General features: G+C 47.7%; 1 protein-coding gene across 2 annotated transcripts; it reads right to left on the bottom strand.

Annotated features, from left to right (window-relative positions):
- Nucleotides 1–239: 239 nt before the first annotated feature.
- On the bottom strand, nucleotides 240–21,498 carry LOC309359979 (uncharacterized protein). Of its 2 annotated transcripts, none has more exons than XM_081894448.1 (9): nucleotides 20,823–21,498; nucleotides 19,361–19,534; nucleotides 15,422–15,579; nucleotides 11,655–11,853; nucleotides 11,046–11,142; nucleotides 7,020–7,191; nucleotides 5,150–5,305; nucleotides 3,052–3,209; nucleotides 240–752 (listed from the first exon to the last, which is right to left on the bottom strand). In XM_081894448.1, exons 1-9 carry the CDS (start codon nucleotides 21,071–21,073, stop codon nucleotides 687–689), a joined length of 1,431 nt encoding a protein of 476 aa, XP_081750574.1. In that variant the 5' UTR covers nucleotides 21,074–21,498; the 3' UTR covers nucleotides 240–686. The 2 variants fall into 2 exon arrangements, with proteins under 2 accessions (XP_081750574.1, XP_081750575.1); XM_081894449.1 differs by lacking the exon at nucleotides 20,823–21,498 and adding an exon at nucleotides 20,367–20,518.
- Nucleotides 21,499–22,557: the final 1,059 nt, after the last annotated feature.

The raw sequence follows: 22,557 nt of genomic DNA, 5'->3' as shown, positions 1-22,557 counted from the left end.
TCAAAGCATAACAAAGACTAACTCTGGTCGATATGTCGGTTGTTCTTGGGCTTCTGCATCTCTTTGCTTGCAGCTGGGAAAGTGTCTCTCTTAAAGGGGCAGGCCTGAGAAGGTGACTCAAGGCACATGTCCATGTTACTTGCCAAAGCTCCACTGAGATGGGGATGGCAGCGGGGAAATGACATTTCTTCTAAATTAAGAGTGGAGTTCTTTCCCTTGAACAGATAAAAATTTAAAAGGGGGGCACTTCTAGACCCTAGAAGCAGTGGTTCTCAACCTGTGGGTCCCCAGATGTTGTTGGACTACAACTCCCATCATCCCTGAGCTCTGGCCTTGCTAGGTAGGGGTGATGGGAGTTGTAGTTCAACAACATCTGGGGGCCCACAGGTTGAGAAAGGCTGCCCTAGAGTGTAATGTCACTGCCTGCTGCAGGTAGCTCAGGATCTTACAGAGAGGAGTCACTTCTATGCTAAGGTCCAGCAAAATTCATTCCTGCTCTCATCATTGTCCCAATTCAGGGCATGAAATTACACCAAAACACGCCCCAGAGTATTGTTCCTTTCCAAAATATTCCCAATCTGGCTGGAACTGAGGCTGCTAAGGTCCAGAGCTGGAAGCCGTAAGAGAAATCTCCCCTTCAGCCGCGTAGGTGTATCCCTGGAGTCTTCCCATTCGCAAGCCCAGCTTTAATGATGGATTGGAGGGCGAGGCACTTCCAAGGATCTCTGGCTCCGAAGGCTGCACTGCAGAGCCTGCAAGAAGTGAGAGATTTGGCTTAAAGTGCCCTTCTGAGCACCTTTGGTTTTGCGGTCCTGCTTTTTGAACCATTATAAGACAAAAAACAGGATTTTCGAAGCTAGAAAACTACATTACTTCCAGTGCATTGTGAACAGCATCCGAAAGTCAAATTACACATAGCAGAGATATGCTAAAAGAGTACTGGTTCTCTTGGACAAGGAAGCTTGTTTCTATAGCAGAACAGCAAATAAGAGAGGAAGGAATGAGCAAAACATGCATGAGATTCCAGCATTGCTTCCTCTGCTGTTTAATTACCACAGCCACACACTAGATTGAAGCCTGATCATATAGTAGTCCCTGCCCCAAACGTTTAAGGGTCTCTGTACCCACAAGGTGCAGACGTTCTATTTTGAACTGATGCCGCAAGAACCTTGTTTCTCAGAATTGCACTGGACTCCCAAATTAGAAGCTGTACCACCGTCTGCTGTAGGACTGCAGCAATGCAGTACTGTGTCAACATTTTTAAAAGCCATCTTCTCTCAAGAACTTTAAACTTTTATGAATCAATTAAGTTTACAAGAAGGTGATTTTGTTTTGTTTTTGCATTGGCTACCAATGCAAAATTATTGCATTGGCATGCATAATTCTAAACCCTAAAACTTAACATTTTAGCCATGGTCTGTTTGCAACAAAACACTGCATTCCGCACTGTGGTGACAGACAGCATGCAGCTGGCCCTAGTCTCTTGCCACCATTCCACAAAAATACACAAGAAATCCTTTTCACCCTATGGTTCCTAAGTCCCTGTGGCTTGAAATATACACACACCGGGTGTGTGTGTGTGTGTTGAGTTAAGGTTTCCATGGAGGGAGGGAGATTAAAACCTTGTACATCTCCTTCCCCTCACCATTCCTAGAAAATCTAAATTATGCAAAGCACTGCACCATTATACTAAGCGAGAGAAGCTATGCAAGCTAACAGAAGATGAGTCCTACTGGACGGAAGGGATCACCTATTCCCATGCTATAACTGGGACAGGAGCTTTGAGCTGTCAGCTCAGATTTGCAAAAGAACACACAAGATTTAGTCTTGTTCCTGTTTTCCTTAATTGAATAAAGTGACACATCAAAAAAATTATAGATGAAAGGAGGAATTGGGGTCGGGGGAAGTTTGTCCTCACAAAGTAATCTCCCTGATAGAATTCTGTGTGTTCTCCTTGTGTCTTGGGAGCCCAATTCTTTGCCGCTTCAGCTTAACACAGGCATCCCCAAACTCTGCCCTCCAGATGCTTTGGGACTACAATTCCCATCATCCCTGACCACTGGTCCTGTTAACTAGGGATGATGGGAGTTGTAGTCCCAAAACATCTGGAGGGCTGAGTTTGGGGGTGCCAGGCTTAACACCCATTCTGCTGTCAGGGCTCCCTGATAGCATGCATGTGCGCCCCTGCTGCTTTGGGAAGTTTATACCAGTATACCTGAAGGAGCATCTCCACCCCCATCATTCTGCCCGGACGCTGAGGTCCAGCGCCGAGGGCCTTCTGGCAGTTCCCTCATTGCGAGAAGCAAAGCTACAGGGAACCAGGCAGAGGGCCATCTCGGTGGTGGCGCCCGCCCTGTGGAACGCCCTCCCATCAGATGTCAAAGCGATAAACAACTACCTGACATTCAGAAGACATCTTAAGGCAGCCATGTTCAGGGAAGTTTTTAACGTGTGATATTTTACTGTATTTTTGGTTTCTATGGAAGCCGCCCAGAGTGGCTGGGGAGGCCCAGCCAGATGGGCGGGGTATAAATAATAAATTATTATTATTATTATTATTATTATTATTATTATTATTATTATTATTTATAAAGGACAAAGAGCCCTGGACAGTTAAGTCCAGCCAAAGGTGAGCAAAAGCTCATCTCGCTTTTCAGGAAGAGGGAGGATTGCTCCAGTCTCCAGTATTCTACTGGACTCCTACCCACTATTACTTTTACCCCCCTTTTTTTGGGTTCCAGGTCCCCTCACACCTAATACACCCACTCACGTTAGTAATAATTGATAGAATCAAAAAGGGGTTCCGAGTTCCGATGCTACCACTTTGATTAATTAGAGTCAAAGTAAAAGGGGTTAGGGGCAAATCCTTTGAAAACCAATTCCTAGTGCTGTGCTTGGAAACAGGGGGCTAATCTTTTCTTGTTCTCTCCCTGCCCGCCTTTGCTCAAGTCTAATCCATAGGGCAGAATTCCTCCAAGTGACCCATAGTGGAACTTTGGTTTTCAGCTGTTGGGTTTCTGTGCATATCCATAGCAGATGCAGTGAACTCACCGGCCCCAGAGGTACAGGGATTGCCAGCGGCTGGGCAGTGACATTCCTAGTCCGACAGCGCTGGCGGGACCGGGAGCGTCGAGTGCGGGACGGAGAACGTCGCGTGCGGGATGGAGAACGCCCCCTGCGCTTGGGACAGCTAGTCCACATCTCTTCCACTGAAGGGGGAAAAATGGCAGACTGTTGGTTGCTCCAGAAGTGATATTTAGGCAAGCGAAGCAACTTCACCCCAAATATCCTCACAGGTGGCTTATAGTTACTATCCCTTTTGAATTGCCAAGTCACTACATTTCCTAGAATCAGCTAGAAGTGGGATTAAAGCAGAAGATCCACAGATCACTTCTCGACAGATCTATATTATCCAGCAATATCCTTCCTTATGGCCAAGAACCTGTTATGGTGCTTACTGAGAAGCAAATCCCATTCAGCAAAGGTCCTTTTCAACTTTCATTAAAAGTTTCCTGCTTGCTGGGGTACTAGTCAACAGGAATAAATGAAAGGGGCAGACCCAGCAGGCAGGAAATTATTTAATGCCACAGGAGCCCTGAAAAGCCTCAACCACATTTTTGCTGTTGACATTGGGGGTGGCCGTCATGATGCTGTTCAGATGTTATTGAACTCCCAACTTCCATCAGTCCAAGCCAGCATGGTCAAGGGTCAAGGATGATGGGAATCTCACTGGCATCCCTGTTCTATACCGCACAGCAGTGGCAGGGAGCCTGGTCCCCTCCCCAATTACTGTTGGACTACAACTCCCATCATCCCTGACCACTTGGAATGTCGTCTTGTGCTATTGGGAGCTGGAGTCCCAACAACATCAGGAGGGCCACAGGTTCCCTAGCCCAGTGTTCCCCAACCTTGGGCCTCCAGCTGTTTTTGGACTACAACTCCCATCATCCCTCGCTAGCAAGACCAGTGGTCAAGGATGATGGGAATTGTAGTCCAAAAACAGCTGGAGGCCCAAGGTTGGGGAACACTGCCCTAGCCCTACTGTCCAGGCAAGTGCTGCAACTGATCTTTTTGAACATGCCACGAGCCAGGTGGGTACAGGACAAGGATACAGAAAACACAAGAGGGAAAGCAGGGATAATGCTGGAATGCAATGTTTTGGAACAGTTTGATGCTCCACAAGGGCGAACAAACAAACATACAGCAATTCCATAGAAAGGGGCAAGCGTGGATGCAAGCTGTGTCAAAGCCAACTTGTTTTAGCTGGCGGGGTGGGGAAAACAAAAGCCTGCCCCAAACCAAAAGTTAAAGCACAACATTTTAGAAATTGATAGGACATGGGTTATTGGAACAGTCTGGCTGAACAGATAGGTCTTTGCCTGGTACTGAAAAGACCACGGGAATGGTACTAGGTGAATTCTGTCTGGAAAAGCTGTTCCATAACTGGGGCCACTATGGAAAAGGCCCTTTTCCTGGTGGTTTCATTCGTCAGGGGCAGCATTACATTAACCTGTGGGCCTCCGGATGTTACTAGACTCCAATTTCCAGTAGCCCCAGGCAGCATGGCCAATGGGAGCTGGAGTACCGCACCACCTGGAAACCCCTAGGTTCCCCACCTCAGAAGCACAGCAGCAGTAAGAGACAGCTTTCAACACAATTGTGTTTGTGGTCTGCTCTGCCTCCTAAATGCTGCTTCAACCTCCTACAAGGTAGGTTAGGCTGAGAGAGAAAAAGAGAGAATTTGGCTCAAGACCACCCAGTGAGCCTCACTGGGATGTTGGAATTTTAAAGAAAGTTTTTTCTGCTTCGAGACCAGTGCTTCAGCCTCCCCTTTGCCCCAGCACATCAGCTCTCCACCTGCCACCTTCCAGTTCCTTCCTAATACAGTGGACGCTCGGGTTGCGAACATAATCCGTGCGGGAGGTACATTTGCAACTCGCAGTGTTTGCAACCCACAGTGCTGCGTCTGTGCACACGCAGGTTGCAAATTGACTCTTTTGCGCATGCGCAAAGCATGATTTAGCGTTTCTGTGCATGCGCGACCGCCGAAACCCGGAAGTAACCTGTACTTCTGGTTTTGGCGCGTCTGTAACCCGAAAAACGCAACCTGAAGCATCTGTAACTCAAGGTATGACTGTAAGTCACTCACTTTTCTTCTGGTCAGCCCTGCGTTCCTTTACTTCCGTTGCAGTTCTGTGCTGTGAGCAGGGCAGCAGCTTTGGGAATCCTGAGTCCGTGAATTCCTTGTTCTCTGCATTGACCTCGGAGTCCAGAAGCAGGAGCTCCGGTTTCGGCAGGAGCCTCTCTGCAAGCAGAGATCACACACAAGCTGAGCAGAAAACCTCCAAGGTCTGTGGAGTGCAAGTGTAAAAGGAAGCTGCAAGCCAAGAGGCTTCTGGGTCAAATATGCTGCATCACTAAGGGGAGAATGAGGCTCAACAGTGTGGTGTAGTGGTGAAGAGCAGTGGACTTGTAATCTAGTAAACCGATTCCCTGCTCCTCCACCTGCAGCTGCTGGGTGACCTTGGGCCAGTCACACTTCTCTGAAGTCTCTCAGCCCCACTCACCTCACAGAGTGTTTGTTGTGGGGGAGGAAGGGAAAGGAGAATGTTAGCCGCTTTGAGACTCCTGAAGGGGAGTGATAAAGCGGGATATCAAATCCAAACTCTTCTTCCATAACTGATCCGAAGGCAACGTGGAGTTTAGGAAAGGCTACTAGAGGGTAACTCATACATAATCCACCCAGACTTGCTCTACTTTCTTCACAGCCCATTTCCTGGTCACTTCTAGAGAGGCAACCTTGCCATTGCTGGACCTTGAGACCCTGACTCAGCACTTTTGCTAGGCAAGGCAGAAGAGGACATGGGGGGGATGCTCTGTGATGGTTGCTAGGCAACTGCAGCACTCTGTTCTCCAGCCACCCCCACACCTGCTATTTGCAATGAGTTGTGTACATGCATAGGTTCCCCTTCAAAATGGAAAATGTTCATCGCGTGAGCACCCAGACTCTGAGATGGGGAGGAATCAGTCACTGGGAACGTCAGTGCACACACAGGAGGAACAGAGTCAGGCCAGGTTGGCATGGGGTCCCAATAACAGCTTCTGCCCTTTTCTTAGCTCCCATCTGCTAAGGCACTGGTGTCCAAACTTTTTTCAAAGAGGGCCAGATTTGATGAAGTGAAGAGCTGTGTTGAGCTTTTTGGGGGGTTGAAATTGTTCAGCTTTTTTAGGGTTGAAGTTGTTGAGGGTTTTGGGGGGATTTTACCCCAGGAAATAAACTGTCACAGGGGCCAGATTAGGCCCCCAAAATGGACTTTGGACATGCCTGTGCTAAGGAAAGCCTCACATGCCCTCTCCAGGTCTTATGCGAGGGAATTCAGTGGTGATAGGAGGGCCTACGGGATGGATTTTAATGGCTGGGAGAGGATATATTCATTGCCATTTATCCCTCCAGGCAGCCACATGTGTGGGTTGAACAGAGTTTCAAAATCCCACTCTTGGCAGCAAAATTGAAAGCATAGGAATTAGGCTGTAATACCTTATTTTGAGCAACTCCAGCTATGAAGGAAGCTGGCACCCTCCTTCTTAAACCACTTAGCAAAGAATCAGGTAAGAACTTGTAAAGCAAGTTTTAAAATAAGATGTACTTACTTTATGATCATGCATTGGTTCACAGCAAAGGCAGCAATAAAAACTATGCAGGCAAAATTCTTATATTTACTGTATACCCAGCTTTAGGAATACACCTAATGCTGGAGCCACCAGAGGCATGTCCACATCTAATGTTGATCAAAATAAGAGGAACAGGAAGTACTATATGCTTCTTCCTTTCCAGGAGAGGAGGGGAAATGACATCACACAGAGCCCTCTCTACCAATTATATTTCTCTGGTCTGAGTGTTTGCCTATCAGCAATACAGCTCTGTGGACTTAGTCCCTTTCATGCTGACTTGCAAGAATATGCATTTGTTTGGTTTGGTCGCTAATTTCCCAGAGAGCCCTTTCCCAAAACCACCCTACCTGTTTCTTGCAGAAGCCTCTGGATCTCTGTCCGGGTCTGCTGTAGACTTTGCAGTACCTCCTGGTTCTGTTTGGCTGGGTCTTTGTAGATCCAGATAAAATAAGTCACCACAGCGAAGCCCAGACCAGCAAAACCTCGACGTGATAGGCCCACCCAGAAGGAGATTCTCTCCTAAAGTGAAGAGAGACAAGTCAGTGCAACCAGAGACACAAAGATCATCATATAGTATAAGAAGGAACACAATCTTTGAGTTCTCCCTAGAACATCAGCCTTCCCAAAGTACCTTTCCAGATCTGGGGCATTCTCATCAGCCAGCTTCATCAGAACCGGCTCTAACCTTAGGGGGAGTGAGGCAGCTGCCTCCCTTGCCTCAAGCAACAGGTGTTGGGGGCAGGCAGTGTGGCAGGAGGGTGTTGTGGAGCAATGCTGTGGCAGCCACATGGCCTGTTCTGCACGTGGCCTGATGCCCTCAGGTATAGTGCTTAGTAGACACAGTCCTGCAGTGTTGCAGTAAGGGTCTACAGCTAGGCCAGTCAACTCTGGTAAAATGGAGGGCGGTGGAAATGCCAGCTTGCCCCCAAGAAGCAAAATGTCATGGGTCAGGCCTGGTCCTCATCCTGGTGAGTCAATGTAAAAGAGGACAGGGTTGCTGTGCTTTTTAGTAGTTATGAGGGGTAGAAACCTGACCTACATTATTTCAAGTATCAGCTGGAAAATTAAAATTTAAGTAAATAATAATTAACTTGTAAAATTCACTGGTTGCTAATAGCATGGGTTACAGTGGTGCCCCGCAAGACGAATGCCTCGCAAGACGAAAAACCCGCAAGACGAAAGGGTTTTTCGGTTTTTGCGACGCTTCGCTAGACGATTTTCCCTATGGGCTTGCTTCGCAAGACGAAAGCCCATAGGGAAATCTCCGGGGACCTCTTTTAAATGCTGGCGGTGGGGAGCAAAGCCTTTCCCCCCCCTCCCGACTTCAGAAGAGGTCCAGGAAGGCCGGCGGGGGCGAAAGGCTTTGCTCCCCACCGCCAGCATTTTAAAAGCGGTCCGGGATAGCAGGGAAGCGCTTCCCGCTATCCCGGACGGCTTTTGAAGGCAGGCGGGGGGAGCAAAGACTTTTGCCCCCCGCCAGCATTCAGAAGAGGTCCTGGACCTCTTCCGAAGGCGGGCGGGGGACAAAAGTCTTTGCTCCCCCCTGCCTGCCTTTCCGGGAGAGCGGGAAGGCAGCGCTGCCTTTTCCGCTCTCCCGGGAAGGCAGGCAGGGGGGAGCAAAGACTTTCGCCCCCCGCCGGCCTTCAGAAGAGGTCGGGGGACAGACTGTCCCCGGACCTGGTCTGAAGGCGGTTTCCATAGGAACGCATTAATTGATTTTTAATGCATTTCTATGGGAAACCGTGCTTCGCAAGACGAAAAACTCGCAAGATGAAAAGACTTGCGGAACGAATTAATTTCGTCTTGCGAGGCACCACTGTACTTTTAGCAATATTTAGGCACATTAGCTAGATTCAGGGGTGGCTAACTTGTGGCCTTTAGGTGATGTCGGGACTCCAACTCCCATCAGCCGCAGCTGGCGCAGTCAATAGTGAGGAATTATGGGTGTTTTAGTTCAAGAGCGTCTGGAGGGTGACAGACCCAAGCAAAATGGAACCTACATTTTTTAGTTCCCAAAAGCATCTTGCCTGCCAATCTAGCCTTGATCCTACTTAGCAAGGTAGTACTTAACAAAAAATATGGTTATTTAAGACTGCTTAATCTGCATAATTTACACAGGTTGCAAAATCCAGTTTTTCGTGGTGGAAAATGTGGGTCACCTTGGTGCTGAATTTAGATTTTGTTTTTGTTTTTTTAAAAAAAGAATAACAAAAAGCAGCACACACCCAGAACATACACAGCCCTGGGCCTGTCCTCTGCTTCACTTGCTCATCTCACCATCATCACAGGCTGCCTTCCACTGATCCAGCCAGATATACAGCTTTAAGATTTCCCTCTCCTTATTTAAACTGCAACATGCAGCCACGCCTCTATAGTCCCATTTAATGCAGATTTGGTTGGCAGTGGCAGCAAAACAACTACAGGGACCTAGGAATCTACAACAGCCCAGCCCCTGGAATGCAAGCACAGGGCAGGGCAGGGGTAGGGATGGCCGACTGTGGTCACGTCTAGCTTCCACCTTCAGGAAAACCGGATAAGGTGGGATGGAGAATGGATTTAAGGATATGCTAAACAAAACGCTTATCATCACCAGAGAAGTTCTTAAAAAAAAACACACCCCAAAACTATAAGAGGGTTACTTAAAAGACAGGCCAGTAGTGTTGCCGGATTGTTGAGAAAAAGAAAGATACGAACTGGGCTGCTGTTAATTGGACGGCAGCCTTATTTTACAGGTTTTACCACAGAGTTGGTGATTCATGTATCTCGGGCATCTTTCAGGAATGCAAACAACAATTAGTGTGTGGGGAACCTCAGGCCCTTCCTCCTCACCTCGCTTCCTCCTCACATGATCAGTGAGCGTATTAACCTCAGGACTATTATTACTCATAGAGATAACAGCACAATTTTCAGCCTGAAAGTAGATTTGGCTGGGGGCAAAGTCTTGTTGTTGGACTGTAGCACTGCAGCAGAGGGACCAACAGAGTTGCGATCTGTCCTCCCAACTCCCTCTTCCTCCTCCTGTATCCCTCTTGCTTATTTTAGTTTTGTTACAACTATAGTGGTTTAAAATCCATTAGCAGCAACCTGTAAGAACAGGGTGAGAGGCAGGAGGGGTGCAATTCAGTGGGACTGCCAGCATTTGGTAGATCATATATTAGCACCTGGACCGGGTCAAGGGGACACAGCTAGGCCAGATTCGGAGGTGGGGCTAACAAGAAACATGCCTTTGTCCACCCACCCTACATAAGAAAGCACACATACGCACCCTGAATCCTGGGAACTGCTGTTTAAGTGTGCTGGGAACTGTAGTTCTGCAAGACATAATTCTAGGATTCTTTGGAATTTAAATGTGTGGTGTGCCTGGGGACCGGCTTTTCAGTCCCCATAAGACAAGGATGGAGAAACTTCAGTTGTCCCAGATATTGCTGGATTAGAACTCCCATCGCCCCTGGCCATTAGGCTGGGGATGAGGGGGGCTGGGAATCTAAAATCATCTAGGTAGCCCCGTGTTTCCCATTCCTTTTGTAACCATTGCGGATGGATAGTACTATCTAGATGCCCTGGAAAAAGTTTCTGCTCAGCACCTGGTGTTCACAAACCTGCCAGTTTTCAGGAACATTGGTAGTGCCAGTGTAATAATGGTTGGCCTGAAACGCTGCATGCACTAAAGCTCTCTGTCGGGTCAGTACTCCAGTCTTTCAAGTCATTGGTGCAGTGGGGAGCGCAACGGGAGATCAGGGTTCAAATCCTCACTCAGCCAAGCAGCTTACTTGGTGACGTTGGGGGCTATTCTCTCCCTCTCCGCCTAGCCTACCTCACAGGGTTGTTACGGGGAATGAACGAGGAGAACCATGTACACCCCCTTGAGATCCTTGGAGGAAGAAGGTGGGACATAAATGCATGAAATAAATATAAAATAAATACCATGGTTGTTTATCTCCTGCTCTGTTTGGCAAATGTGTCACGTGCAGCAGGGGTCAGGGAGGGAGGGGTAGTTTTTATTTAAAAATGAAAATGAAATGAAAAGCCAGTTTCTAGATCTTACGGCATTGAAATAGATGCTTGAAAATGCCTGCAAAACACTACCTGGCAAAGCTTGACAAGCACAGAGAGATTTCCCCTCCCCTCCCAGCTCCAGTGCGGACGCCTTCTCTTGACAAGTGTGAGGGTGACACCACAGTGCCGTGGGGAAGGAGGGGGGCTGAGACTCCCATCAAGCCACCTACGCTTGAAGGGCAAGACGGGGCCTCGGAAGAAATCAGCATCAAATCCTCACTCCAGGGGCAGCTTGTTTGGGGAGATGCACCTTGCGCTGCTCCCTCCCCTGCCCCACACTCCAACTCGGATTCCATTAGTGCAGGAAGAGGCCATACCGTCAAGTCCTGGCCCCCGTCCCCGTCATCCATCAGAAGGCTGCAGATGACACGCTCTAGGTAAATGTTTGCTCCCACCAATGTCAGCAGAGGAAACCTGGAGACAGAAAGGGGGGGGGCATTAAGAGAAGGAAGCGCTTTAGGACAGCAGCGAGAATATTGATAGCCAGCTACTGGAAAGGAAATAATATACTAACAAAAAGAGAATGGCTAAATAAACTATGTGAGTACCTGGAGTTAGCTAAATTGACGGACTTAATAAGGCGAAAACCTAAAAACATGGTACAGAAACAGTGGGGTTGCCATTCTAAGAGAACATGCTGAGTTCCGGCACCTCTTTTTCTAGAAAAATAGCACTGAGAAGAATATGTGTGTTTTAGTGGGATATGCTGCCACTGGCAGCTTCTTTGCTTTCCAGATGTGCACATAGTCCTAATAAGGTGGCCAATGCCTGGAATAAGAGCACTGTTTAAAAAATGAGGTACGCGGCAGCCATGTCAGAAATCCTCCCATCCCATCTCTCAAGCCAGCCTACGTGTTTTGATCAGGCTGGAGTGTCTCTCCTCCAGGGGGATCTTTTGCATCTTCCATCCACACCCATTTCCTTACCGTGCTCCTGCAGTCCGTTGGCTAGAGGTCAGCACCAGACTGGCAGCCCCACTTAGGAGATGGAAGAAGATCGAGTAGAGAGCGCTGGACTCCCCAACGACAAAGCGGTGCAGAAATGTAACCCGGTTGAAGATCTCAGCAAAGGCTACTCGCTGCTCAAAGGCCGAATCCTGCAGTTCTCGGAAGGCCTGGCGCACCCCTGCAGAGGAGAGAGGCAAGCCAGCAAGGTGCCATCCGCATTCCTCTCCCAGCTAAAACCAGAAACTAGGTGGAAAGAGAACATAAGCATCCCATTTCCATTTGTTCCATTTATTATCTTCCCCCTGCAAGCCATAAGTTTTGTCCCACACAGATGATACAGAGCATGGGGCATGCAGATATGTACAGTGGTACCTCGGGTTACATATGCTTCAGGTTACAGACTCCGCTAACCCAGAAATAGTACCTCGGGTTAAGAACTTTCCTTCAGAGAGGTTTACAACCAAGATAAAAAAATCGGTTTCCAGGTGGAAAAATCAAAGTTGGAAACAGAATTGTTAGAACCCAATGCTAAGATACTATCAAGAATGTATAACCTGCTGTTGAAATGGACTACTGAAGAAGAGACGGTAAAATCTGCTATGATTAAATGGGCACAGGATATAGGACACAATATTATGTTTGCTGACTGGGAGCAGTTGTGGACCACCGGGATCAAATTTACGGCATGTAATGCCTTAAGAGAGAATATTATGAAAATGATATATAGGTGGTACATGACCCCAGTCAAGCTTGCAAAAATTTATCATTTGCCCGATAATAAATGTTGGAAATGTAAAGAAATTGAAGGTACATTCTTTCACCTTTGGTGGACGTGCCCGAGGATTAAGGCCTTCTGGGAGATGATTTACAATGAAATGAAAAAGGTACTCAAATATACTTTTGTGAAGAAACCAGAGGATTTTCTCCTGGGCATAGTCAGCCAATTGGTGTCAAAGAAGGATAAAACTTTCTTTATGTATGCTACAGCAGCAGCAAGAATACTCATCGCAAAGCATTGGAAAACACAAGATCTACCCACCTTGGAAGAATGGCAGACGCAAGTAATCGACTATATGGAAATGGCTGAAATGACTGGCAGAATCCGAGATCAGGGAGAAGAGTTGGTGGAAGAAGATTGGAGGAAATTTAAAATTTATTTACAGAAGCATTGTAAAATGTATGAATGTTGATGACATTAAAATAATATGAAGGGGTTCTGGTGACAAGGAAAATTTGAGTTTATAAAATTGGGAGGTAAAATATTTAAGGGTAAAAGTAGCAGGTTTTGAATTTGCTGAATTAATTGTCAAATTGGGATACAAAAAAGGGAGCCATGAGGAAGTCAGAAAAATAAGTGATTCAAAGATAAGAATTTAAAGAGAGGGATTTTTGTTTTTGTTTTTTTGTGTATTTTTTGTGTTGTTGTTTCTTTGTTGTATGTGTATCTTTTTTCTTTTTCTTGTGTATGTTGTTATCTTTAAAAAAAACTTAATAAAATATTATATTTTTTAAAAAAGGACTTTGCTTCAGGAAGAGAACAGAAATCGTCCTCTGGCGGCGCGGCAGCAATGGGAGGCCCCATTAGCTAAAGTGGTGCTTCAGCTTAAGAACAGTTTCAGGTTAAGTATGGACCTCTGGAACGAATTAAGTACAGTGGTGCCCCACAAGACGAATGCCTCGCAAAACGAAAAACGCGCAAGACGAAAGGGTTTTTCGGTTTTTGCGTCGCTTCGCTAGACAATTTTCCCTATGGGCTTGCTTTGCAAGACGAAACGTCTTGTGAGTTCTTGCGAGTTTGTTTCCTTTTTCTTAAAGCCGCTAAGCCGTTAATAGCCGCTAAGCTGCTAAGCCGCTAATAGCCGTGCTTCGCAAGACGAAAAAACCGCAAGACGAAGAGACTCGCGGAACGGATTAATTAATTTCAAGGCACCACTGTACTTAACCCGAGGTACCACTGTATTTATTTTAAAGTATCACTTCTTTCTCCTGCTTGCTGCAGCTCTGAAAAGAAACTCTCTCACATTTTACAGTACTACCAGAGGCAGAGGCAGTGTGTTGTCAGGTGATCTTTGGTAATCTTTCGTAATGTAACGCCCTGTGTGAGGCCAAAATTTGGCAGCCTCCAAATGGATTTTCTCAGTTATAGCTGGAGTACAAAGGCACAAAGGTAAGACTTGCACCCTTTGCTTTGCCCACTTTTGATTCTGGCCTCATCTACCACTGGTATGTGACCCCACAAAGGTTAGCATGAGGGGATAAAGGTTCCCAACCCCTGAGATAATTCCCCCGGTATCTGCATATTTGAAAGGAGGGTTTGGTTTTTAATACTAGTGCAGCACTGGGGAATGGGTTCTGTTTCAGGAAAAGGGGGTACTAGGGCAGGGATGTCTGTGTAATATAACAACAACAACAACAACAATTAATTATTTCTACCTCACCCATCTGGCTGGGTTTCCCCAGCCACTCTGGGCGGCTCCCAACCGAATATTAAAAACACAATACAGCATTAAACATTAAAAACTTCCCTAAACAGGGCTGCCTTCAGATGTCTTTTAAAAGTAATATAGTTGCTTATTTCCTTGACATCTGATGGGAAGGCGTTCCACAGGGCAGGTGCCACTACCAAGAAGGCCCTCCGACTGGTTCCCTTACCTCACCTCTTACAGTGAGGGAACTGCCAGAAGGCCCTTGGTGCTGGACCTCAGTGTCCAGGCTGAAAGGTGGGGGTGGAGATGCTCCTTCAAGTATACAGGGCAGAGGCCGTTTAGGGCTTTAAATGTCAGCACCAACACTTTGAATTGTGCTTGGAAACATACGAATGTAGGACTCTCAGGACCTGTGTTATATGGTCTTGGTGACCACTCCCAGTCACCAGTCTAGCTGCCACATTCTGGATTAATTGCAGTTTCCGAGTACCTTCAAAGGTAGCCCCATGTAGAGCGCGTTGCAGTAGTCTAAGCGGGAGATAACTAGAGCATGCACCACTCTGGCAAGACAGTCTGTGGGCAGGTAGGGCCTCAGCCTGTGTACCAGATGGAGCTGGTAGACAGCTGCCCTGGACACAGAATTGACTTGCGCTTCCATGGACAGCTGTGAATCCCAAATGACTCCCAGGCTGCGCACCTGATCCTTCAGGGGCACAGTTACCCCATTCAGGACCAGGGAGTCCATCACACCAACCTGCCCCCTGTCCCCCAAGAACAGGACTTCTGTCTTGTCAGGATTCAACCTCAATCTGTTAGCCCCCATTCATCCTCCAACCGCCTCCAGACACTCACACAGGACCTTCACCGCCTTCACTGCTTCTGATTTAAAGGAGAGGTAGAGCTGGGTATCATCCGCATACTGATGAACACCCAGGCCAAACCCCCTAATGATCTCTCCCAGAGGCTTCATGTAGATGATAAAAAGCATGGGGGAGAGGATGGAACCCTGAAGCACCCCATAAGTGAGAGCCCAGGGGCCTGAACACTCATCTCCCAACACCACTTTCTGGACATGGCCCAGGAGAAGGATGAGAACTCAAATAATCTAGCATAGGACTCTGGAAGCCCCGCCCCATGCTGCTGGACTCCAGCTCCCATCACCCTCATCCAGCATGACCAACAGTCAGGGATGATCTGAGCTGTAGTTCAACAGTATCTTCAGGACCATAGCACATTGTTGTACAACTTTTCATTTTATAATGCAGCTTTGTTTGTTTCAGGGATCATAATCCCTACCCAACCACCCAACTCCCAGCCTACCTTGGGAGGAGTCACGCAGCATCTGATGTAGCAGCTCCCCATCTTGCAGGATCTGCTCCTGAGAGCGCAAGGTGGCATCCTGTGCCTGGGCAATCTCTCCAGCAAGCTGATGGGTGGATTCCAGCTGGCGGGCCACCGTCTCTGAAGAGGACGTCAGCCTGGAACAGGCAGAGAAGGCAGGAACCAATTCATTATGACCAGGAACATCTTAACCACACAGCCTACCCACTGTGCCAGAAAGGTGCTGAAGCCCAGATATTCTGCTCTGTGGGCAGTGGTGTAGCGTGGGGGGTGCAGGGGGGGCAGCCGCACCGGGCGCAACATCTGGGGGTTAGGGTTAGGGGGCGCAAATTACTTGCCTTGCCCCGGGTGCTGACAACCCACGCTACGCCACTGTCTGCGGGCAGCCTCCTTGGGTGAAGTCATTTCATCCCTTGAAGGAATCTGGCTGCAACTCTATGCACTCTGACTTGGGAATAAGTCCCACTGAACTCAGTACGACTTAATGTCTAGTTAAGCATGCATAGGATCAGAGCATTAATTTCAGAAAGGAGATTAAAAGGGTTCAAGGCCACCTGGAAGTTACAACTTCTAACCTGCCAGCCCTTCAAGGGCTAGATACTTTATTTTTAGATTACAATGGAGGGCTAGGGTTCACAGACTCCAGTTTTCACTCCCGGATTCCACACAATAGGTTCCCTATAGTGCCTGCACCCTACTGTGTTGGCCAACCATACAGGTTCCAAGTCCATCACACCTCCCCACCCCCCACGTTATAAAAACCCAAAAATATAGTACTTGAGTCCTTTGGGGCAAGCCAAGAGGGCTTCGATGCCACAACTACAGTATTTTGGGCAACAAGGGAGCAGGAACTGTCAGATGCAGGCAGCATCCATTATACCAGTGGTGGGGAACCTGTGGCCCCCCAGAAGTTGCTGGACTGCAACTCCCGTCCTTCACTGACCATGGGTTCTGCTGGCTGGGGATGGTGGGAGTTGGCCTTCAAGGGTGTATAGAGGGCCACAGGTTCCCCAGCCCTGCCTTGTGCTTCCTTATTTTGATGAGCTGCAATTACTCCCTAGGGGGAAAGTCAAAATACAGCACGCGGCTTTGCTCTTCCCCTCCCTGCTCCAAGTCGCTTATTCTAGATTTCCACCAAGTGTCAACCAGACAAATGTTGATGTTAAGCGGATCTGATGGTCCACGCTTCCCAAATTAGACTATCCTGTCACACTGAAGCTAGTCTGCTCTGGGAAATGCTGGGAATAAGAGTGTCACTCTGGGGTAGCTCTCCCCATGTAGAACAAGTGCCCTACTTTTTGGTGCTGCCGGTTCCAGTGGCTCAGATGGAAACCCAACGCTTAGCTTGCCTGCTGTCCAACCCAGCTGCTAGTCAAGGAGCTGCCTTTGAGGAGGGAGTAGACAGGAAAGAGCACTTCATTCATAATGAGAATTGGCAACTTCTTTACCCTAACAAGGAAGGACGCGGGTGACGTTGTGGGTTAAACCACAGAGCCTAGGACTTGCCAATCAGAAGGTCGGCGGTTCGAATCCCTGCAACGGGGTGAGCTCCCGTTGCTCGGTCCCAGCTCCTGCCAACCTAGCAGTTCGAAAGCACATCAAAGTGCAAGTAGATAAATAGGTACTGCTCCGGCGGGAAGGTAAACGGTGTTTCCGTGCGCTGCTCTGGTTCACCAGAAGCGGCTTAGTCATGCTGGCCACATGACCCGGAAGCTGTGCGCCGGCTCCCTTGGCCAATAAAGCGAGATGAACACCGCAACCCCAGAGTCGTCCGCGACTAGACCTAACGGTCAGGGGCCCCTTTACTTTACCTTACCCTAACATAGGGTTGGGAAGAGAACAAAATTAGACATACCAAAGACCTCCACCCAACCTCCTTCCCCTCCTATCCTGGTTGTCAGTCCAGGGATAGTGGTAGGGTCAGGCAGCTGCCAATGCTCCAGTTAGGGCCCCCAACCCTGAAGCTTCTCCTGGCTCTCCTCTCTGCTGCTGAGCAATGAAAGAAGCAAGCAGAAAGAGCAGGAAACTCTCTACACATTGTCCTCTTACAGGAGTGCTGGTGCAGATTGGATGAATATAAATGGGCATCTTTACCTGTTGAGACTGCAGTGTGGTTTTAAAAAGGAAGGGGGTAGGGGGGGATTATTATTATTTTTTTTTTGCTATGGGCAACTGGAAGTGTTACCCCCCCCTCCGTAAAAACCACTTGACCCACTCTCTTTTCATCAGTTTCCTCCCACGGTAACAACTCACTCTTCCTTTCTATCTTCTTTCTTGATGTTTGGGGATGCTTCCAAAGGAGCTGTTATTGAGCTTTCATCCTGATTTGTTTGCAGGAGGTTAAATGACAAGACATCAAAGCAAGTCTTATCCCATGCTTTGCTGTGCACTTTCCCACCCCTTTCTATCTCACAAAAAGCCCAATCTTTGGGGGAGGTGAGTTTGCAGTGCAATACCTCCTAATCAACTACTGTATAGTTGTGCGATCTGAGTTTGCTGGTATGTGATTGAATCCATCCTAAAGATAGTCACACTCAGGAAGTGCACTGAATCACTGTGAACGATATTGATTCAGAGAGAGAGAGAGAGAGAGAGAGAGAGAGAGAGAGAGAGAGAGAGAGAGAGAGAGAGAGAAAGTAATCCTGTGTAGGTCTGCTTAGTGCACTGAGATCAGAGGTACAGTATAAGCATGCATAGGATTAGCATCTTTCTAAGGGAGGAGGATGGTGAGAAAACCAGTTAGTTGGCTCTGCCAGTTGTGATCTCTGGTTCCAACTCAGTGTATTATTAGTTGCTCTTCTCATGCTTCACTAGGCCCAAAGGGCATCAACCACCACTGGAAGGTCAAAGCAGCACCAGGAAACACAGGACTGCATGCAAATTATGCTATGTGGACCTCCCCATACAAGTGCCTAGAAGCAGTCACGGGAAACCCAACTAACATGTTTAGTGGTTCCAAAGGGCTCTCACCAGGCCTTAATTCTATCTGCCCTCCCATGCTGTTTCATAGGAACTTGCCTTATACAGTGGTACCTTGGGTTACAAGCACTTCAGGTTACAGACTCTGCTAACCCGGAAGTAGTACCTCGGGTTAAGAACTTTACCTCAGGATAAGAAAAGAAATCGAGTGGCGGTGGCGCAGCGGCAGTGGGAGGCCCCATTAGCTAAAGTAGTACCTCAGGTTAAGAGGTTAAGAACGGTTTCAGGTTAAGAACGGACCTCCGGAACAAATTAAGTTTGTAACCAGAGGTACCACTGTACAGGGTCAGACCATTGGGCCATCTAACTTAGTATTGCCTACAGTGACTAGCAGTGGCTCTCCAGGATTTCAGGTACAGTCAAACCTCGGATACCAAATGCCTCCATTTTGGAACGTTTTGACTCCCGAATGCCAAAAACCCAGAAATAAATGCTCTGGGTTTCAAACATTTTTCAGAAGTCAAACATCCGATGTGGCTTCTGCTGGAGTGCAGGAAGCTCCTGCAACCAATCAGAAGCTGCGCCTTGGTTGTTGAACATTTTGGAAGCCGAACGGGTTTCCGGAATGGATTATGTTCAACAACCAAGGTTTGACTGTACAGTGGTACCTCAGGTTACAGACGCTTCAGGTTACAGACTCTGCTAACCCAGAAATAGGACCTCAGGTTAAGAACTTTGGTTCAGGATGAGAACAGAAATCGTGCTCCAGCAGCACAGCGGCAGCAGGAGGCCCCATTAGCTAAAGTGGTACCTCAGGTTAAGAACAGTTTCAGGTTAAGAATGGACCTCCAGAACAAATTAAGTTCTTAACGCGAGGTACCACTGTATGGGATATTCCCAGCCTTCCCTGGAGATTGAAACTGGGAACTTCTGCATGCAAAGCATGAGCTAGAATTACCCTTCCAGGCTAGTTGCTCTCTAGAACCCCATTTCCCTTACCTGTGCATGGTATCTTGGGCTCGTTGTTGCCAGGCCTCATTGTGCAGGAAATAACAGATGCTTTGAGCATGGGTGAAGAACTCTGTGTACACCCCAAAGGCCACTGGGTCCATGTCCTGTGTGCAACCAAGGATGGAGCTGCTAGGCTCACAGGGGGGGAACTTCCTCCCAGATCTGCCCAGCAGAAGACACAGAATAAGCTGAAGCTACTGGTCAGATGAAACAATGAGAACCAGTGCAGCCAGGATTGAATTATGTTGACTTGACATCCCAGACAAAACAAAGGCAAGATCCACACCATACATTGAAAGCACATGGCTTCTTACAAAGAATCCCACAAGGAACAGTAGTTTTGTAAGGGTGCTGGGAACTGTAGTTCTGGGGGGGGGGGGAGGGGAACTACACTTCTCCATATTCTTTCAGGGTAGTCAGGACAGTCAAAGTGATATAGATGCACTTTCAATGTATATTGTGGGTGTGAGCAAAAGAATGGGGAAAAGCTCCTCCTCCATGAAGCTTTAGGTCAGGGGTCAGCAGCCTAAGGCCCATGGGAAGTGGCCCGCGGAGGTTGTTTGACTGGCCCCCGAGCCGCCCCCAAACTGAGCTGCCTGCTTGCGAGGTGTGCTAAACCAGTGTGGCGCAGCACAGCACGGGGACTTGCTTCCGCGGTGCCGGAAATCATGTCTGTGTATGTGCAGACACCGAAAATCACAGGCACGGGTGTGATCCGGCCCATGGAGGGAACTCCGCGGGACCGATCCGGCCCAGGCAAGATAAACCTTGCCAACCCCTGCTTTAGGTTCAAGCAATGTCTCTCTTCCACTGTCACCTCCGATGAGCTACTGAAAATGATAATACAAATGTTACAAAAAAAACCTAATAAAAACCATTAATACAAATTACTAAAAATAAAATACTGCTGTAAATGCTGAAATCCTTCCCCACCCAACACTTCTTCCAATTCTGAGCTCCACCCTGCTCTCACTCAGGGCCCAAACAAACTCACAGATCACCCCTCAAATCCCACACCACAGAGGGTTTGCAGAGCCTGCAGACATCACCCTAGACTGTCCTACTAGGGTTGATGGACAGACACCAGTGTCGATGGGAACTCCTCAGGCTGCCCACAGCTGTGCCCCATCCAGTACACAAATCAGCTGCGCATTGTGCAGTTCCAGGCTACAACAGGTTGGGCTGGGTGAGTTTGTTGAAGTAGGTTAAGCTGAGAGGCTTTGGCTAGCCAAATTTCACCTAGCGGCAGGGTGAGGATCTGCTTCCTGATACCTCAGGTTCTAGGACGGGTTTCCCAAACTGGCGTTTCCAGTTGTTTTCACACAATTCCAGTCATCCCTGACCACTGGTCCTGCTAGCTAGGGATGAAGGGAAACCCTGTCCTAGGACTACACTCTATTACACTGGCTGTCACCAGCCCATCCCCCAAGACCCAGCTCTCTGGACTCACCGTTGGAGGTGGCAATGGGCAAATTTGATTGCAATGCGGCTTTGCTGCTCCTCATCCAGCTCCCTGCACCCGGCGTCTAGCTGCCCCAAGGCTCCCATCCAACAACTGCCATAGCGGGGGTGTCGAGCCAGTTCACGGGCCTGTTGCAGGCGGGTCCTTCCTTGAGACAGAAGCTCAGGATCGGGAGATACCAGCGCCCCAAGACTGGGACAAAAATAAGCTATACAAAGAGCAACTGAAAAGCCCAGCATGACTATCCTTATGGGATGTAACTGGTGGGATGGGAGGAGATTGCCTGCTGTAAGCCCAGCGGATTAAAGTTCAGGTGATAGGTCAACTTCCCAGGGTGGAAGTATGGAAGCATTTAAATGTCCTGTAGATTTGTCCTTGTGGGGTGGAGGAAGCAGTAAATCATGTGGTGTGGGATTGGCTGTGATACAGAGATGAAAGGGAACCTCTCCCTTGTAAACTTACATTTAAAGCAGTATCATACCACTTTAAACAGTCATGGCTTCCCCCAAGGAATCATGGGTGCTGAGACGGGTTTCTTTGTTTGTTGTATAATATTTCATTGTTGTCAAGATCAAGTACTGCATTTATTTTTTTTACAATAGCAAGAATACATTAAGTTATAACTCACTTTAAAACTGGTGAGAACAAAAACAAAAAACTAGTGAGAACATAAAAAGTTAAAGGTAACGGACCCCTGACAGTTACGGTAAGTCCAGTTGCGAACGACTCTGGGGTTGCGGTGCTCATCTCGCTTTACTAGCCAAGGGAGTCAATGTTTGTCTGTGGAGAGTTTTTCCAGGTCATGTGGCCAGCATGACTAAACCACTTCTGGCAAACCACAGCAGTGCACAGAAACGCCGTTTAGCTTCCCACTGAAGCGGTACCTATATATCTACGTGCACTTTTTGGCATACATTCGAACTGCTAGGTTGGCAGGAGCTGGGACTGAACAATGGGAGCTCACCCTGTCACGGGGATTCGAACCGCCGACTTTCCGATAGGCAATCCCAAGGCTCAGTGATTTACACCATAGCGCCACTCGCGTCCCAAGAGAACAAACATACCTCCCCCCCCCCAATCCAAGTGGCTCAGTTCCAGATGAAAAAGACCAATAGCAAACCAAAATAAATGTGACCACATAGAGGAGAATTCAGATGTGAAAGTAAATTATCTCTGCAATATACTAGAAACAAATAGAATAATGGGTTTTTTTATATTCTTGTTGGCATATATAATATAGGTATTCAAAGTTGTAATACATTTGTCAGTTTTTGAAACACCATGAAGAACTCTTAATTTGTGTGTCATTTTTCCCCATAAAAGCTAAGTACAACACCTTGTGAAACCAGTATTATAAGGTTTCACCTTGCAACTTTCAATCTTTTCTCATTCTCTACTGGACTGCTATTAATAGATGGACAACCAGAAATTTGTCCTTGATGCCTTCTTCAGAGTAAGGTGCTGAGCATTGTTAGGAGACCTCTAGGCCCTCACAGGGAATTCCCAGAGCTTGCTGTTAAACCACTCTGAGAACTGTAGCTCTGTGAGGGGACCAAAGGTTTCCTAACTTTAACTGAATTAAAATCTCCAGGGCCTGATGAGCTGCATCCAATGATATTAAAGGAACTTGTGGGTATAATCTCAGAGCCTCTGCCTATAATCTCTGAGAATTCTTGGAGAACAGGTGAGGTTCCTGCATACGGGGAAGAAAGAAGACCCAGGC

Source organism: Podarcis melisellensis (genome assembly GCF_964234715.1).
Source record: "Podarcis melisellensis genome assembly, chromosome: 17".
NCBI classification, from domain to species: domain Eukaryota; kingdom Metazoa; phylum Chordata; class Lepidosauria; order Squamata; family Lacertidae; genus Podarcis; species Podarcis melisellensis.
Note: the sequence above shows the minus strand (reverse complement) of the source record. Positions and strands in the feature narration are given on the sequence as shown.

Excerpts from the sequence above, each read along its gene's own strand:
- LOC309359979 (XM_081894448.1), bottom strand. The coding sequence starts at position 21,073 with ATGCTGGGCTTTTCAGTTGCTCTTTGTATAGCTTATTTTTGTCCCAGT. Across the intron at positions 11,143-11,654 it reads CAACGGACTGCAGGAGCACG|GTTTCCTCTGCTGACATTGG; the intron begins GTAAGGAAATGG and ends TTCTGTCTCCAG. Across the intron at positions 3,210-5,149 it reads CAGGGCTGACCAGAAGAAAA|TGGAAGAGATGTGGACTAGC; the intron begins GTGAGTGACTTA and ends TTCCCCCTTCAG.